General features: G+C 48.5%; 1 protein-coding gene across 2 annotated transcripts in view; it reads left to right on the forward strand.

Moving 5' to 3' along the window:
* Positions 1 to 18,191, forward strand: part of ST8SIA2 (ST8 alpha-N-acetyl-neuraminide alpha-2,8-sialyltransferase 2) — a 75,598-nt gene extending 57,407 nt beyond the window's left edge. For both annotated transcript variants that reach the window (XM_025391975.1, XM_025391976.1), the window contains one exon: positions 13,570 to 18,191. In XM_025391975.1, coding sequence (XP_025247760.1) covers positions 13,570 to 13,855 — 286 coding nt within the window. In that variant the 3' untranslated portion in view covers positions 13,856 to 18,191. The remainder of the gene's footprint in view (positions 1 to 13,569) is intronic.

The raw sequence follows: 18,191 nt of genomic DNA on the forward strand, positions 1-18,191 counted from the left end.
GAGAGTGAGGCATCTCACATGGCAGGAGCAAGAGAGACAGGGAGGTGCTGTACACTTTTAAACAACTGGATCTTAAGAGAACTCACTCATTATCATGAGGACAGCATCCATTGGATGGTGCTAACCCATTCCCAAGAAACTGTCCCTGATGATCCAATCACCTCCCACCGGTCCCACCTCCAACATTAGGAGTTACAAAATTCGACATGAGATTTGATGGGGACACAGATCCAAACCATATCAATGAGATATCACTTCATACCCTCTAGCATGGCTATTAGTAAACACACATACGCACACACAGAAAATAACAAGTGTTGATGAGGATGTGGAGAAATAGGAACCCTTCTGCTTTGCTGGTGGGAATTTCAAATGAGAATTCACTTTTAGGGCAGTAACCAGGGGTCAGTATAGTCATTTCACATCTGGACATAAGTCAGCTACCCTGACAAAGCATTTCATGGGCAACTTGGACTTGACGGACAGTTTAGGGAATCGAAGGGGACAAATGTTAACTTGTTACCTTCATTTTGTTACCTTCATTTTGCAAAAGAGGAACTTAAGCTCGGACAAGTTAGGTCATTTGTATGAGGCCACCCAGCATTTAAGTGGCACAACTGAGAACTGAACTGCACTGTCTCACTCTAATGTTGTGCACCAGGTGCAGCAGAAATTTGCACTCATTTAGTACTGGGCTAGAGACAGATGGCAATGAGCTGAGTGGGCCAGGAGTTGCCACACTGGAGAAGGGGTGTTAGAAGACAACAGCAGGTAGCAGCGCATCAAGGCTACACGTGCACACTGCAGTTGTTCAGAGCCTGGGGCAGCGCCTTATCAGGGAGAACAAGCTGAAAGGTCAGAGGTCCTCAGCATCCCATCAAACACCAGCCAGCACCTGGGCATGACACAGTTGTGCTGAAACCCCAGTTGAGGCTCTCCATGCCACTTGCCCTTGAATGTGCCTTTGGTTTCGCTCTTCTTAATTTGCTTGGCTGCCCATTCACAACAAAGGCTTTTTTTTTTTTTTTTTTTCCCCCCAGAAGAAAAGCAGGCATCCTTGGGTGGTGACTCAGAAAGGCTCAGAAATGCAGTCACACCTCATGCCACTCTCAATGGCTTGCAACAGGATATGTAGGAAAACAGCTGAGGGGTACATATTACCGTAGTGAATGCTTACATGCCGCATGCCATGCTAAGCATTATCTCGTGTCACTAGAGGACTACTGCCATTATCCCTGTTTTAAAGATAGGAAAACTGAGCCTTAAGGAGTAACTTGCACAAGGTCCCATGGCTGGTTAGGGACAGATCCAGGTCTCCTCCCTGCTCCTGATCCTCCTGATCACTATCCATTTGCCCCCATTACACATAACTAGGAAATAGTGATGGCACCCTGGAGAATCATGTCAGGAAGGCCAAAGTCAGGATGGGTTTGAGTTTATGCAAATATTAAGAAAAACAGAAAAGTCTTTTTATATTTCAAGTAAGAACCAAAGGGTTAGGAGCAGATGGCATTGGGGCTATGAAGGGCAAACGTATAATGAACTCCTCAACTCCTATATCTGTTTTTTCAGCAAAGATGAGTCTTTTACTTGGATAGGAGAACAGGGCCTTTGGGTTCTTTACTGACAGTCCCACTTTCCTGCTCTAAAGCAGTGATTCTTAACATTCATGGTCCCCAGACCAGCAGCATCAGCATCACTGGGAACTTGTTAGAGATGCAAATTCTCAGGCCCACCCCAGACCTGGTGAATCAGAAACTCTAGGAGTGGGACCCAACAATGTGTGTTTCAACTGTGCTCCAAGTAATCTGGTTGCACAGCATAAGTTTGAGAACAACTGCTATCCACAGAGTCAAAACCAATGAACCTCCCAGGGGCAAACTTGCAGTCAGACCACTGAGCAAGCTGGCCATGATCTTCTCCAAATCATGCAGAATTAGAGAAGAGAATCAGGCAATCTCTGTCCCAATTTTCTAAACATGAGGAAAGGATGGACAACGGTGAGCTTAATGTCAACACCAAGCCAGAGTTTCAAATAGGTTATCAGTCTTATGGCTGATGAATGCTTAAAGATGGAGACGTAAAACTGGAAGATACCTGGGCACACTGTTCTGATGTTCTTTTGTGAGGCAGGCAGCGGACAGGTAGACCAGGAATCAGTATAGTCATTTCACATCTGGACATAAGTCAGCTACCTTGACAAAGCATTTCATGGGCAACTTGAACTTGACGAACAGTTTAGGGAATTGAATGGGACAAATGTTAACTTCTCGGAACAACCTGATAAAATAGATATTATTTTCCTCTCCTTTCTATTCATAAGGTAACTAAGGGTCAGAAATGCAAAGTAAATTGCCCAGTTGGAATTTATAGAACATCAAACATATGAGTTTGGGGGAAAGGGGAAATTCAACCCATAACAGCTGGGTTAGATGGCCTCCCTTCCCACGCTGAGATTCTCTCATTCAACACATCTGAGTCTCTGCCCTCACAGTGTACTTATGAAATTTCTGCCTATCTGAGGCAGTGAGCAGGGAAAGGGGAGCATGTTTCTGAAACCAAAACAGAAGGCCTGCCCTTCTGTAAATTGCAGATGAGAGGAAGGAAGCTGGAATTTTAAATCCACATATATAGGCGTCAGTGATCTCTACTATCTGCACTGTGACTTCCTTGTATCCTTGACAGATAGTTTAACCACTATCTGCTGACCATTGACACCCAAAGGATGCTAATTAATTAGATTAATGTGGACCACAGAGAGACCTCTCTGAACCAGCCACCGGGCTTGGTCTCTGTCCCCATTTTTACCAATAACTTAAATGACAGCATCAGTGGTCTGCTTAGCACATTCACTGGTGATGTGACTTTTGGGGGATTCTCCATATTTAGGGTCTCAGAATTAGAACCAAATCAACCAAAGAGGAAAAAATTTGACATGGACAAATGCAAGATTCCATACTTAGGTTCAAAACATGTGTACAAGTACAGAGAGATGAACAGCACCAACCATCGGTGGGTGTGTGGTTGCTCAAAAGGATAACGTGGTCTTGGGTCACAACAATGAATGCATAGCATCTCTAGGAGTCAGGGAGGTTGGTGATGGCCTTGCTTTTCTCTGCCTGGCCAGATCCCACTTAGAGAATCACATTTTTCTTTAGGTGCGAGGCCAGAGAGGGGCCACGGTGGCAGAGAAATTTGGAAGCTGAGAGGTTTTGAGAGAGAAGGCTCCAAGGAACAAGAGTTTCATTTACTCGGCAAATACTCATTAAGCACCAATAGGCTCCAGGCCTGTGCTGGGGGAATAAAAACGTCAATAAAACAAGGCTCCTGCCCTCCAGTGGCTCATAGATTTGGTCTGTGAGGCTCCAGGTGTAGAACTAGGGTTGGGGGAGGAAGCCAGATTCCATCCAGACTTTGAAAAGAATATTCCAACAAATAAGATCATCTGAAATGGGCTTGGCTGCCTCTTAGGAGGTGGTGAATTCAGTATCTTTGGAGATGTTCAGGCAGCAGCGAACCCCCCATTACTGGGATGGTGGAGAGGAAATCCCTGCCATACAGAGTTGGCAGATTAGCTCGCTAATCAGGGATACCATAACAACGTCTCACAGACTGGGTGGCTTAACCAACAGAATATATTATCTCGTAGTTCTGGAGGGTGGAAGTTCAAAACTCAGGGGTCAGCGTGGTTGGTCCCATCTGAGGGCTGTGAGGGAAGGATCTGCACCAGGCCTCTCACCTTGGCTTATAGATGGCCATCTTCTTGTTCCCATGGCCTTCTACCTGTATGCCTGTTTCCAAATCCGCCCTCTTTGCAAGGACGTCCGTTATATTGGATTAAGGCCCACCCAATGACCTAATTTTAACTTGATTACCTCTGTGAATACCCTCCCTCCAAATACAGTCACATTCCAAGGTACTGGGGGTTAAAACATCAACTTATGAGTTTGGTGGAAAGGAGAAATTCAACCCATAACAGCTGGGTTAGATGGCCTCCCTTCCCACGCTGAGACTCTCTCATTCAACACATCTGAGTCTCTGCCCCCACAGTGTACTCACAAAATTTCTGCCCATCTGAGGCAGTGAGCAGGGAGAGGGGGGCATGTTTCTGAAACCCAAGCAGAATGCCTATCCTTCCGCTCTCACCAGCAGCTGCCAGGGTCCAGCCTCTGGTGCCAACAAGGCGGGCTTCAGGGGCCCCAACCTGAGCAGCTCACCCAGGGGCCCCTGGCTCTGCTTGCCTGTGGGGTGGCACGGAGCCCTGGCTGGCTGTTGGCTAGGAAGGTGAGCAATGGAGTGGAAGGACACCATGGCAATTGAGTATGGCCTCAGGCAGCTGGTGGTGAATGGGTCTAATTTAATTACAACATAGAAGGAGGCTGCAACCCACAGTGAAGGTGGCTCCTCAGGCAGGAAAGCAGCCCACTGGCCCTGGTGCAGACAAGGCCTGTGAATTGGTGCTTAATTAGGCACCAGGAGCCTAATTAAGGCTTTAGGATGGCACTGATTCAGCTTGCCTCTGGCCACGGCCAGAGGGGCCAGGTCAGCAAAGTAAGCCCTGCTGCAAAGACTTGAGGGCCCAAGGTGAGAAAAGAGTAAGCAAGGTGCAAAAAGATAGGGAGAGACCAGCACAGGTTGCTGGTGGCTCCTCCCAGACAGGACCGTGGCAATCCAGAGAGTGTGTCCCTAGGGCTGGTCCCTTCCCCGTGCTGGTCCCAGTCTCCTCCGGTTGACAGAGGGTGAGGTGAACTAGATTCACCTTTTTGGAAGTGTGCTCCATGGAAGAGAAAAGGAGGGAGGGCTGTGGTATTAAGGCATAGGTGGCTACTGGCATTTGTGTGTAATGGATCCTCTCTCTCTCCAATTTCTTTTTAAATACAGTGAAAAGAAATCCAAATTGGATTAAAAGATTTAAAGTAAAAAGCAAACTCCACTCCGCGCCCCCTGTCTTCCTCCACAGAAGCAACGGGTTAAACCGGCTTTCTGTGTGTGGAGCCTTCCAAAAATACCCCCTTTTTACACATACGGAACACGTTTTAAGTACTGCACCTTGTTAAATTCTGGAAAGTATTCCATATCAACACACACCACCTCGTTCTCCTTCACAGCTGCCTGGCAGTCCACTGTGTGTCCAGATCATAATTTATGTAAGCAGAAGCCATTGGTGGGCTTTGAGGGTGTTTCCAATTTTTTGCCAGTATAATCAATGCTACATTGATCACCCTTGTGCTGATATCTGCAAACATATGCACATCTATAGGTTTGCTTTTTAGAAGTCTTTGCCAATTTGCATTGTTAATTTGTATAGTTACTGCCAATTACCCTCCCTAGAGGTAGGTATTGATTCACACCCTCACCTACAATTATTGAAAATACCTGTTTTCTCTTAACCTCACCAACGGGTGTATTATCAACATTAGTTATATTTACCAATCCAGTGAAAAATGGTATCTGATTGTTGTTTGAAATTGGATTCCTTTGATTATGAATGAGATTGAATATAATTGTTTCTTTGGAGTGGCGTCAATTGAAACTCCAGAATCCAGCCAGAAGGCTTAAGCCCCCAAGAAATGGTCTTGCTGGAGCCCCTGCTGGGCCACAGGGAACAGAGGTGATACCTGGGCATGAGCAGCAGTCTCACCACTCCTGGCAGGGCCTGCCAAAAAACCCCCAGTGCCATACTTTTCTCCTTTCTTTTGGTAACTTGCTGTCTAGGACGGTGTGAGCCTGCCTTTCCCATGTGCAGTCCTGGCAGCTGCCAAGAAGGGCTTGCAGTGAAGCTGCGGTAATTTATCTCTCCTGATAATGTCCCCAGAATGAGCCTCTAGCCTCTGCTTGCTGCTTTTCATTCACTGCTTTATTAAAGATTTGTGAACTGCCCACTTTATACATGTGCCATGCTAGGATCTGGAGTTATACAGAAGCAGGAAGTCAGTCCGCTTGCTTATAGAATTTAAAACTGTAGAGAAGGAAAAGACAGGTAGACAAGTAATTCCAGGGTAGCGTGATAGGTGCTGTGATAGGGGAAGAACAACATACCGGACACAAAACCATCCAGGGAGGTCCAGGAGGCTTCCTGCAGGAAGTGGCTTCAAAGCCAAGATCTTAAGAAGGGACTGCTAGCCAGGACCACATAGGAGGTGTCGTGGAAGAAACCAAGATGTTCCTCGTGGCAATGTGGCTGTGCACACTGGGTACTGGGAGAGATGTGCAGGCCCAGATCCCAAGGGCCTCACAAGCCCAATGGAGGCCATCAGGTTTTATCCTGTGGACTCTGGGAGTCGTTCGAGAGTTTTCAGTGGCATGTCCATATTTGAGGCTAGCCTGACTTGTTTGAGCAACAGTGTTGGCTTAGGCAGGCACGGAGGCCTGGGAAACTGGAATTAGACTCAGCATCTTCATGACCCGACCAACCTTTCCCAACAGCCCCAAATTCGGAGACGAAAGCCTCAGCTCTCCAATACTGCAGAGATGGCGTCTCATTCTGAGATATCCTACAGCACACCAGAGCCCTCAACAGTGTTCCCAAGGAAAGGACAGCCGTGGGCTGTAGGGCCCCTGGATCAGGGCTGAGGCTGCCAAAGCAGAGCACAGGAGACCAGGAGACCGAAAGTTCTGTTCCCCGCTTTGCTGCTGATCTTGCACAAAGCATCACTGAGTCTCCCTTGATGACCACCTGTGAGGCATTCCTGCTTCTTAGGGACATCATCAGCTTTATCCCACAGTGCTTTTAGCTTCTTGGAGAAAGCCCTCTTGGTCCCCTTTTCCAACAGTGACAGCCACTATTCTTTCCACGTACCCAGCCCAGGAACCCAGGGAAAAAGACGAATGTGCTTTGGAGATGATTTTGGCGATCCTCATTGATTGCTGTCCATGCTCATAAAATACAGTGCTTAATTGTCATGGCAATTGGGGTAGCCAATTTGAAAAATAATTACTGCCTTCTTTGAGATTACTTTGCCTTCTAATTAAAATCTCAAGACTGGGATATTAAAGGTGCATTGTCAATACAACGTCCCGGATGCACCCAGCTAACCTCATTTGGGAAGGCAAAATTAATTAGTTTGTGTTTTAACACCCAGCTGTTATCGTAAGGAAAGGAATAGTCTACAAGTCGGCCATGCACACAGTCTCTAAATTGGCCCAAGCAATGGAGGAGACAGAAAGGAAATCGAGAGTGATTTGTTCCTGTGTAACTCAGTCAGCTTCTATTACAAGCTGCTCGTTAAGTGGCGCTCCCGTGTCCCTGTCAGACATCACTCAGGAGTTCTTGTTTACCCGTGGAGGCAGAATCCGAAATAAATGGGTCCCTCTGTGCCACTGAGCTCTGGATTCATTCCGGAGCCTCATTTGCTAACACCTTTTCCAGTTAACAATTCTGGGTGAAAAGACTGGCCCCAGATCTGAGAGGTTGGGCGTTTCTATTCCCGTCCCAGCTGGCCACAGTTACTAAGCTGCATGCACTGCTGGCTTCCTCCTTTCTTCTTACCTACATCTTCCCATTTTTCAATTCCATTTGAGTCAAATGTTTGCTGAGTGCAACAGAAGTCAGGATGATCAATCCTAGGCTATGCTACAGTAACACACCCTGAAACTCCAGCACTTTAGCACAACAGAAGTTTATTTCTCACTCTCACAAACTCTGATGTGAGCTGGCAGGGGCTCTCTTCCAATCAGCGATTCGGGGACCTAGGATTCTTCCATCTTAGGCTGACATCTTCTGACCAGGAGACTTTGAAGTTCTCCAAGGCAGGGGAAGAGAAAGTGGGAGGAGCCTGCTCTTGAACACCAACCAGGAAAGGACACATTGTTTTTGTCGCAGCCTATCGGGCCAGAACTAGTCACTTGACCCCAGCCCAGTCAGAGAAGCCGGGAGATGTTTGTTGAGTGCTGTTGTCTCTGCAACAGTGCTTTGGACCCAGCAGGCACTGAGCAAGACGCCTTTGAATCCTACTACAAAGGGGTGTAAGCTGTGGTCCCTGTGCTTGGGGAGACCACAGTACAGTTTCATGTTCCTTTTCTGGAAAGCATCCCTTCCAACTCTAAAATGACCATTCACTTCTGCAGTCATGGTTCTCGAGGCCCTTAGCACAGAGGCAGCAGCGACGACCTTCCCAGGAGCCCACAGCTCAGCGGGAAAGGTGAGTGTGCACAATGCATAAGACTGTAGCCAGGGGAAAACACTGGTGCGCAGGTGACCACAGCTGCCCAGAGACAGGGCAAAAGTGCAAAGGAGTGTTGATCTGAGCCTTGATAGGAGGAGGTGCCATGAAATAGCACAGTAATGAATTTTCAGCTTCGGTTGCTAAGCACAATAAGAGAAGTAGAAACAAAGCTGATGGTAATCAGCTGGAGGTGGTTAACTCAGTCTGACTGGGGAGATGACGGTAGAACAAAGGGAATATTTCCAGGAAGATAGGATGCACGTGCTTAGTTTCTGGAGTTGGGAAAGAGAGTTCACCACAGGGATCAGTGGGGAAAGGCATCTAGGGGAGCACCCAGCACGTGTGGAGGCCCAGCAGATGCCTGAGTAACCTCAGAAGCACCTATGGGCCACTTGGATGTTTCATCGCCGATTCGATTCCTGTCTCCTCCTTTCTGGGCATAGCATTGATGGCCTGAAAAGAAATTCATTTCTGAAAGCCTTCCCCTACTAAGACCTTGCGATCAGAAAATAAACAAACCATTGTTTATCTGGCCTGTGTTAGGGCTTGAATTCACTTAGGAAGTAAACATCGGGGGGCTGTTTCATGCGGGGACACCGTGGTGGCTCCACGATCCCTGGGTAATGTCAGCCCACAGCTGCAGCCAGCTTATTCCTAGCCTGGGGAGTTGCCATGGGGTGAAAAATGCTCAAGAATCAGGCCCCTCAGACCCCTGTGTTTTATCCAAAATGGCTGTCTAACCAGCCATTTGAGAAGCTTGTCTCTTCTCAAGCAAGTCACAGTGGACTCCCACGTGTTTGTCTCTAAAATGACAGAAGAGGACAAGTTCAGTTTAGGAGGCCCATGCATTCACCACACAGACATGGCCTGTGGGATCACCCAGTAAGGCTTCTCATGGTGTTGTTTTGTTTTTGAGATGGAGTCTCACTCTTGTCACCCAGGCTGGAGGGCAATGGCATGTCTTGTCTCACTGCAACCTCCACCTCCCAGGTTCAAGCGATTCTCCTGCCTCAGCCTCCCAAGTAGCTAGGATTACAGGTGTGTGCCACCACGCCCAGCTAATTTTTTTTTTTTAGTAGAGACAGGGTTTCACCATGTTGGCCAAGCCAATTCCTGGCCTCAGGTGATCCGCCTGCCTCAGCCTTTCAAAGTAAAATTTTAATTAGTTGCCAACATTTAAAAATTTGGAGAATTTGCATAAAAATCCCAATTTCTAATACTCGAAAAAAAACCTGAAGATCTGGGACCACCATACTCAACAACAGTAAGACTGGCTACCTGTCACGATGCCCCAGTCCTCACCATTCCCTATTGCCTTCACAACACTGAGGCTGGGTGTTCGTTTTTCTTACACATGTCCCAAATCCCCGCTCACTCAGTCACATCCCCTGCAAGGCTGCTGAACTAACTGAGCTCCTCAGTCCCAATCACCTTTAAAACTCTATGGCTATAGTCCTGACATTTCTTCTTTTTCTCTAAATATATCTCATTTTTGGGTCCTTTTGGCAGAACCACCTACCAGTCATCACAGGAGTTCTTAGGCATAGCTGCACATTTGAATTACTGGGGGAGGCTGTGGGAATCCCAGGGTCTAGGCCACACATGATAGTGAGATCCAGGCAGCTTTTAAGGCTCCAGGTGATTCCAGTGTGCAGCGTAGGTTGAGAACTTCTGCATTAGAGCTGAAAATGCAATGGGCTAGTTTAGGAGGGGGTGAGCTCCCCAATACGGGATGTAGTTTAGCCAAGGTGCATGAATACTTTGCAGGGGCGTGTGGGAGGATCCCAGCATCAGCTGCTGCCCTTCTGGGATTCTTCTCCTCTTTACAGTCCCCCTGCTTTTGCCCCTCAGAGCCTCCCAAGCTTGGCTTGGGCTTCCGATTGAGCATAGATGGTGCTGAGGTGGTCTAGGCAAGGGCTCCTTATCCAGAAAACCCCAAGCTCAGCATCAAACATCCCCAAACCAGCACCATCCCTCCTGCCTCCTACATATTAGCTGATGACTAAGCAGATGGCCATGTGGGGTAGTCCCAGGACAATCACATCAGACCAACCACATTCCTAGCCACCCACCTATCTGTTGGGTCTGCTTCGGGAAGGTGAAAGAACAAGGACTTGGGGTCAGAAGGCCTCAAAGGAGGACCTGGCTCTACCCCTTGCCATCTGGGCGGGTTGCTCAGTCCTCATGCCCTGTGTGGAACCTGGGTCTGAAGTGTGGGCCTGAGTCGAGGACACCCTGTAAAGTGGTAGGTGAGGGTAAGATGCTGAGAGAGGCCCATATCTCAGCTGGGTGATACAGAGGGAAGGGAGACGCTGTGGAGTGTGGTTAGGAAGGTTTGGAGAGAGAGAATGGGGCATGAAATGGGCCTTTCAAATGAGACATTTAGCCCAGAGCTCAGAGCAAAGTGGAGACATGGGCCAGTTATCTAATAACCCTGATCGCAACACAGCCTCTTAAAAACTCCGAGACATCTTGGGAGTTCTTGAGAGTGGCACCAGTTCTGTACATAGCCGGGGGACACCCCGCCCACAGTCTGCCCCTCACATTCCCAGAACTTCTTGGAGACTGGTACCACCCCACCCCAGCCCTCTACCCACCCCATAGAAAATTGGCTGTGTTCCCCTGGAATCACAAATATAAGAGGAAAAAGCGCCAAACACACATACCTCTTCTGGGAAGCATCCTTTCCCATTCTAAAATAACCATCCACTTCTTCAGCCGTCATGAGCCTTAGCACAGAGACAGCAGGAGAGATAACTTTCCAGGACTCCGCAGCTCAGTGTGTAAGGCAGGCATGCACACCTCAACCCCTGGCACGCAGGTCTCAATGGGTGCCCAGAGGGACATACTTAGCACAACTCAGAGGTAGGCGAAAGCTCAAAGGAGTCTCGATCTGAGCCGTGGTAGCAGGAGGCACTAGGAAACAGCACAGTGCTGTGGTATCTGCAGGTCAGACCTTCTGGGGAGGGTGCAAGTGTTGGTGGGAGCTGAAGCTGGCGGGTGGCAGGGGCCAGGTCTTGCAGACTTTCTGAACTATGGAACTTGGATTGTATATGGAGCAGGGAGAGATTTCAGAGAAATGCCTGGGGGGCCACTAGGTGGAGGACAGATCACGGTGATGGGCTGCCCCCGCAGAGACTTCTGAGAGAGAGCGCAGGGAAGAAATGACGAAGATCTCAGTGTCCACAAACACTTGCTTCTGTTATTTTTCAACTGCGCTGTGTTTGCCGTTACCAGCCAGAGCCATTGCCCTGTTCTGTGTCTGCCTTTGTCCCTCCCTCGGGTTTCCAGTTGGAAAATTCAGCTGCCAGGAAGTTTCTTGGTCCAGACAGGATGAAATCAGAGAAAGTGCGAGGAAAGGGGTCTTCGAAGGACAGGGTTATGAAACAACTGCGGTTGTCTAGGGGCCACCCAGGAGGCTCCTGCCATGCCCGGGAGAATCGTGTTCACTCTGATTCTGGCCACCTAGGACCACAGCCTTCATCAGCAGTGTCGAAGGGGAGATTCAAGTCATGCCAGCCCCATAGTCGGGATGGGGGGGTGTGAGAATGAGGATTCTGGAAATGCATTTTATTTCATCAAATGTTACATGATTAGGTGACTCACTGAACTTACATAGATTATTGGTAATCTATAACCTCGTCTGATTCACAGGTTAAAACCTCCTACAAACACACAAACAAAAAGGATTTAAGGTCGACACTCTGGGATATTTTTTGGGTTTCCTTTTACGAGCTGTAAAAGGAACAATTTTGCAAAAACAAGAAGTGTTTGGGCTTCTAGAAAACCTGTCCCTCCACCCCAACATTTCAGCTAAAAGCACTGAATCATATTAAACAGTTTCATCTTTCAGCAATATGTAAATGTTTTCTCTAACATATCTTTACTTCTGGCCTGAATTTAATGGGTGAGTTTGATAATACAGTCACATGCATCTCTGCAGAGATGTCAACAGAAACCATGCTGGCCTTTGTTTTAGTTAGGGAGGGAAACCATGGAGTTTGCTTGAGGACAGGAAGATGTGAATTGTGTCTGGTCTAGAGACACAATGGTAAGAAATTTGTGGTAAGGAAAATGTCTTCCCACCAAGGCATACACATTGCCTTTTAAGGGATTCAGCCTAGGGTAAGTGGAAGCTTTTACTAGAAATAAAGACATTTGACCACACATGAGCATGCGTTCTGAGTCCCAGAGGGAGAATAACTGCGATGGAAAGTAAGACGATGACAAGTAGAATGGATGTTTTCCCACTTTGGGAGAAACTTCTAGATTTTCTTGGAATGTTGGGACCTGGAGGATATCTTAGAGATCACCTAGACTGTGCCTCATCATTGCATAAATGTGGAACATTAGGTTCAGCAGAGAGATGTGGCTTGCTCAAAGGCACACAGATAGTTGGTGGCCGAACTGTCACTAACACTCAGGTCTTGAGTTACCCTCTCCGAGCCTGTTTCCTAGTCCGTGGAATGGACATAGTCTCTTCCTCACTGCATTCTTGGCTAAGGTGCACCCTGCACCCTGCTCTCTTCACTTCTCTGTGTTTCCTCTTATAACCCTTTGACAGAAGACTTGAGGCAGGAAGCAGGGACTCTGTGTCAGAGGTGGATACACCAAGATGTAGTGAGCGGTCTTTAGAAGAAAGAGAGTGGGCAGAACCCAGCCTTGCATGGCAAACCAGTGTCCAGGGCCCCCAGGGTTTTCACCCGCAGTCAGAGATGGGTATCAGAGAGGGAGTCCTGCGGCAGGGACAGCAAGGAAATCTGAAGACGCTCAGGAGGCAAGGATGGAGTCAGGAATGCAGATCTGCAAGGGGACACCCCATGCGACCCTCAGAAAGGCAGCAGGCACCACGCAAGAGCCAGTGTTTTCTCCGAGGTCAGCAAACTGCTGCTCGAGGGCCAAGCCTGGCCACACCCATGTGTGTTGTCTGTGGCCCTTTCATGCTATAGCTACACAATGGTCAAGTAGTATTGGGATCGTTGTGGCCCAAAAGCCAAAAATATTGATCATCTATCCCCTTACAGAAAAAGGTTGCCAACTCCTGCTTGAGCTGTCCACAGGCCTGAGTTCAAGTCAAGTGCTGCCCCTTTCTACCCAGGTAACTTGTGCAAGCCACTTTTCACCTCAGAGCCCCATTTCTGCATCTGTACCCACAACAGGTTTGTTTTGAGAATTTCATAAACTTATGTCTGTGACCGCACCCAGGCTAAGGAACAGTTCAGTTGCTTCATGTGCTTGTCAGTCCTCTGTGGAGGGAACCAGGGATATGTGGCTGGATCGGTCCCTATGATTCCTGGAGTGGTAGAAGGCAGCCTGCTGGGCAGGATAAAATGTTTGTCTTCCTGGAAGGGATGACTCACAAACTCATGTTTCTTTTTTTTTTTCTACTTGTTCTTTTTTCCAGATACTGGCTGACCAACAAAGTCCACATCAAAAGACCCACCACCGGCCTCTTGATGTATACCCTGGCCACACGTTTCTGCAACCAAATCTACCTCTATGGCTTCTGGCCCTTTCCGCTGGATCAGAACCAGAACCCAGTCAAGTACCACTATTATGACAGCCTCAAGTACGGCTACACCTCCCAGGCCAGCCCCCACACCATGCCCTTGGAGTTTAAGGCCCTCAAGAGCCTACATGAGCAGGGGGCTTTGAAACTGACTGTCGGCCAGTGTGATGGGGCCACGTAGGGTGGGCGCCCCATAGGACTCAGTGGCTCACATTTCCTGCCAGCTACACCACAGGCAGATGGGAGTCGGGGTGGCACAAACAATAGAACAAGCAGGCTAGTGGTTTTCTTTGTTAAAGTGTAAAACAGTGACCAGAATATATATATCTATACCTGCATATATATATTGACCTGAGTATTTATAACTGTGTGGTGTTCATCTAGCATTAGGCAGATAGGCCACAGGAAGAAGGTGTGGAGAACCCACCTGAACCAGATTGAGACTCAATCCATCTTTGGGGGTGGAAGGACTTGACATGAAAAGAAGCCAGTCCCATGACTTTGGATGACAAACTGCCTCCTGGCTTGGAGGGATCTTTGGGCTCATGGATGAATGGAGAGCCACCTGTTGTCAGCTGCCCCAAGCCTCTGGGATATGTGGATTCGGGGAGAGCCGAGGCCCAGAGGGGACACTTGACCCAGTCTAAAGTGGGTGCTATTCACGGAGGAGAGGGAGGTTGGAGAGTTCAACCAGACAAAGGAGCACAAGGAAGCCAAGGCCCTCATCGGCACAGAGGGCCTCGTTCCAAGAACTTAGAGTTTGACTGCCCAAGGGACAACACGACTGACTCACATGTTTCAGACAGGCCTCCATGACTACAGAGAGAAGGCTGGAGGAGACACAATGGATGGTTCATGTTCTGGCCTAGCAAGAACCACCAAGAACTTTGGGTGAAGCAAGCAGATGACACTGAAGAGGAGTAATGTTCCGAATCATGTTTTTGAAAAATCAAGACCTCCTGCTAAGGGCCCACTAGAATAAGGCAGGAGAGTGTCTAAAATCTAGTTGCTTTGGGTGTTTTTTAAAGCAATGTGAGTCCACAGAGGAGAAAGAGACCCTGGGATTTCACCCTCTGGGTTAGTCTCTGTCTCACCCTGTTAGAATGTCACGAGGGACTGTACTGTCCCCTCTGCCACCAGGGAAGCCACAATGAGAGCTTGAAAGGGTGCTGTCAAGATAAATGCCATCCTTCTTAAAATATATATGATTGCCTTTTTGGGTGCTTCACAGAGCCCCAGAGTGTGAGACCTGAAAGGATGTTCAGCATCCAGCTCCATGTCCCTGCAACCACTCTCTGTTTGCCTTCTGCATTCTGCACTCTGCAGGGCCTTTGCAGCCAGACTGCTGTGTCAATGTCACTTTCTTGTCACTTTCCTACCCTGATGGTCACATTAGCCCACACCAAGCTCCAACAGTGAGGTTTTCAACTCTGCAGGGAGAGGTTCCAATGTCCACCCCACCTCTAGGCACCCCCTCTTCTCACAGAAGCAATTTTAGAATTTTGCAAAATCCTTTTCCCCCTATTGAGATTAATATTTAAGATTTTTAAAAAAAAATACCCGAAGCCAAATGCAGTTCCAAATAGTGGACATAATCTCCCAGGGAAATCTAGGCTTGATGCCTACAACTTAGGAGCTGGAATCACAGGTCTCATGTAGAGAAATAGCCGACTTGATTGTTAGTTGTATTCCTTTACCTGATGGATAACAGTGTTTTAAAACATATTTGAAAGATAAGTAAAAAACTACTATCTTGAAGGTGAAGGGAGTTAAGAAAAGTAATCAAGACCTGCTCCTAAGCATATGAGACCGGATGTAATTAATCAACAGCAATGCAGAACAGGACCTTGGCTCTAAATTAATGGTTGACGGGAAGGGAGTGGAGGCGGCAGAACCATTAACCTTACACAAGAACACTCCAGCCCAAAACCGTGAGGAAGGTGATATATCTCTGCATTTTCCCTTGTTGTTGCTTGAAGTCTGTGATTGGGGATTTGCATTATAAAATGAATATTTTAAAAAGCAACAGCCCTAATAGCCTCTGTGGGAACTGAGTGGTTTCGAACTCCTCACAGGCGGTGGAAATAATTAGTACCATATTTTATACATCTCCAGAGCCTTTCATCTTGAGGATCTCAAAGACCCTAGAAGACATTTAATTTCTAAAGCTTGAAGTGTCCCGGGGAGCAGGTAGAATTTCCAGCAGGGCCTCGGTGGATTCCAGAATGTTTCATGGTAAGCGCTGCGGGGAACCCACATGTCAGGTTCTGGAGTTGGCCCTGAGCTCTATCCACCAAGCCAGCACCCCACCATCCATTTGCAGGGGAGTCAAAGGGCCAGAACTCTTTGGGGGACCAGAACATGGTTTTCTTTCTGCCTATCTTAGTCATGGCTCCTAAAATTGAAGCTGATGTGAGCTGGAGAGCAAGGAGTCCTTCCACCCTGCCTTCAGGTTCTCTCTGGAGAAAGGTTAGAGACCCCAGGACAATCAACATGTACACCGTTCCCTGACTTGGCTTGAGTCCTGCACTGCCAAAATGGCCTGGCCATGTGATGGCAGAGCTCCAGGGGCCTTGGCTTTCCCTGGCTCATTGCCCTTCTCCATCTGGGCATGCACAGTCAGGGGCCAATTGTCCTTCCCTGCCCATTCGGAGTTCAATTTGAGCCTCCACTGCAGTTCCTGGTGTGGGCCAGCTGGCCTTGGGTGGCCCCAGGGAGTCACACAGCCTGTACCCAACCCCCAGATCCGTTGCTGTAACTGCAGAGTCACAGGCATCCCGGGAGAATGGGCCTCCAGCCTCAGCCGGCCCTCACTGCTGACAGGCACCCCTCTGTCACCTCCTGCCACCTGTCAGATGCCCGGTTCGCCTGCCATCAGCCACCCAAGTGGTTCTGACCTCCATTTGCCTCAAGCCCCAAAGGGCCCCCATCATTCTATTCATGGAAGAGACGGAGCCTTCTGAAATGAGATCTGCCCTTAAAATCTCTTCTCTTCTCCTTCCCCTTTCTGAGACAACATCGTCCCCACCAGTTACGTTTCCTGTACACCCTCACCCTCTCTCCTCCACCTCTGTCACCTCTGCCCATTAGCACACGCTCACTCCACCTGGACTGGCTCCTGCAGCCTCTTCCCTTACCTCCACCAGCCCCGGGAAGGGCCTCCAGCACCCACGGCTGCCCTTCCTCTTGATGCCTCTCAGCTTCCTCCCAGCTCCTGGCAGCAGTGTCCCAGCGCCTCCACGTTGCCCCTCTCATCTCCCAGTTCTCCAGGCCACTTGGCTCTGCAGCGACCCCTCCTGGACGCTCCCTGGCCCCTTGGCACCCAGAATGCCACGTTCTTGTGTTTTTTAACTCCTTCTTTCCCAATCCCTCTCAGCCATGTATTTATTTATATATTTATTTATTTATTTATTTGTGATTTATTTATTGACACCCCTACTTTGATTGACAAAGGAATCAAGGTAGATCTGACCAGTATCCCCCTCTCTTCTCCTTGCCCCACCATGTGGACATGCCTTACACTGGCATCCTCTCCTCGGTCCCTCTGCACTCTCCATCAGCAACCTCACACCTGCCTTCAGACCGGGCTGCACCTCCCTAAGCTGCCCCTGCCCCAACCCTTCTCTGCAACCCAGCCCTCTCCTGAGCTCTAGGCTGGGATTGTACCCGCTCGGGGGACACTCACCCCATCTGCTCCCACAGCAGCACCATCAACTCAACACGTCAGAAGCCAAGTGGATCATCTGTGTCCCCTTCCCCCACAATCCCTCCATTTTCTACTAAAAGACCCGTGATCCCATCAGCCACCCAGTCTGAGATGCTGACGTTATCTTCGACTATTCTCCCATGTCCTGCCTTGCTAATTCTTCCCACTAACTCTAACCTCACCTCTTTACTTGTCACGTGGACTACTTCAGCAACAGTCTCATCTCCCAGATTACCTCTGTGCACGCTGACACATTGTCCAGTCCACCCTGAACATGCACAGTGATTTTTCTCTCCCGTTGCACACAAATCTTTAAAAGTTTCCCCGGCCCATGAACAAATGTACAGTTCTCTATTCTGACATTCCAGACCACCGGATAAGGCCCCACTCTTCCTTTCCACCCTCCCCTGGTCAGCCTAGGAAAGTTGTTTTTCCTGGAAAGGGTGCCTGCGTTTTACTGTCTCTGTGCCTTTGGTCTTGCTGTTCCCATCCCCTGGAATGCTCCCTTTTCTTCCCTTCAAAGCCCATGCGGAAACCACGTCCTTCATGAAGCCCTCCCTGATCTACCAACCACTGGGCTCTCTCCCTCTGCTGAACCACCGTAGCACTTTATTTGTACCTTTCTCATGGCACTTACCATATTCTGCCTTGTATTATAGTTATTTGTGCACTTGTCCTATGACTGTTCTTAGACTGTAAGCTCGCCAAGGGCAGGGACTGTGTTTTATTCATCTGTATCTATCACAGCACTAGGCGTGGTGCATAGCACACAGCAGTTGCTCAATAAATGTTTGTTGGATTAAATCCTTAA

The sequence above is a fragment of the Theropithecus gelada genome, chromosome 7b, assembly GCF_003255815.1.
Source record: "Theropithecus gelada isolate Dixy chromosome 7b, Tgel_1.0, whole genome shotgun sequence".
In the NCBI taxonomy this organism is placed as follows: Eukaryota; Metazoa; Chordata; class Mammalia; order Primates; family Cercopithecidae; genus Theropithecus; species Theropithecus gelada.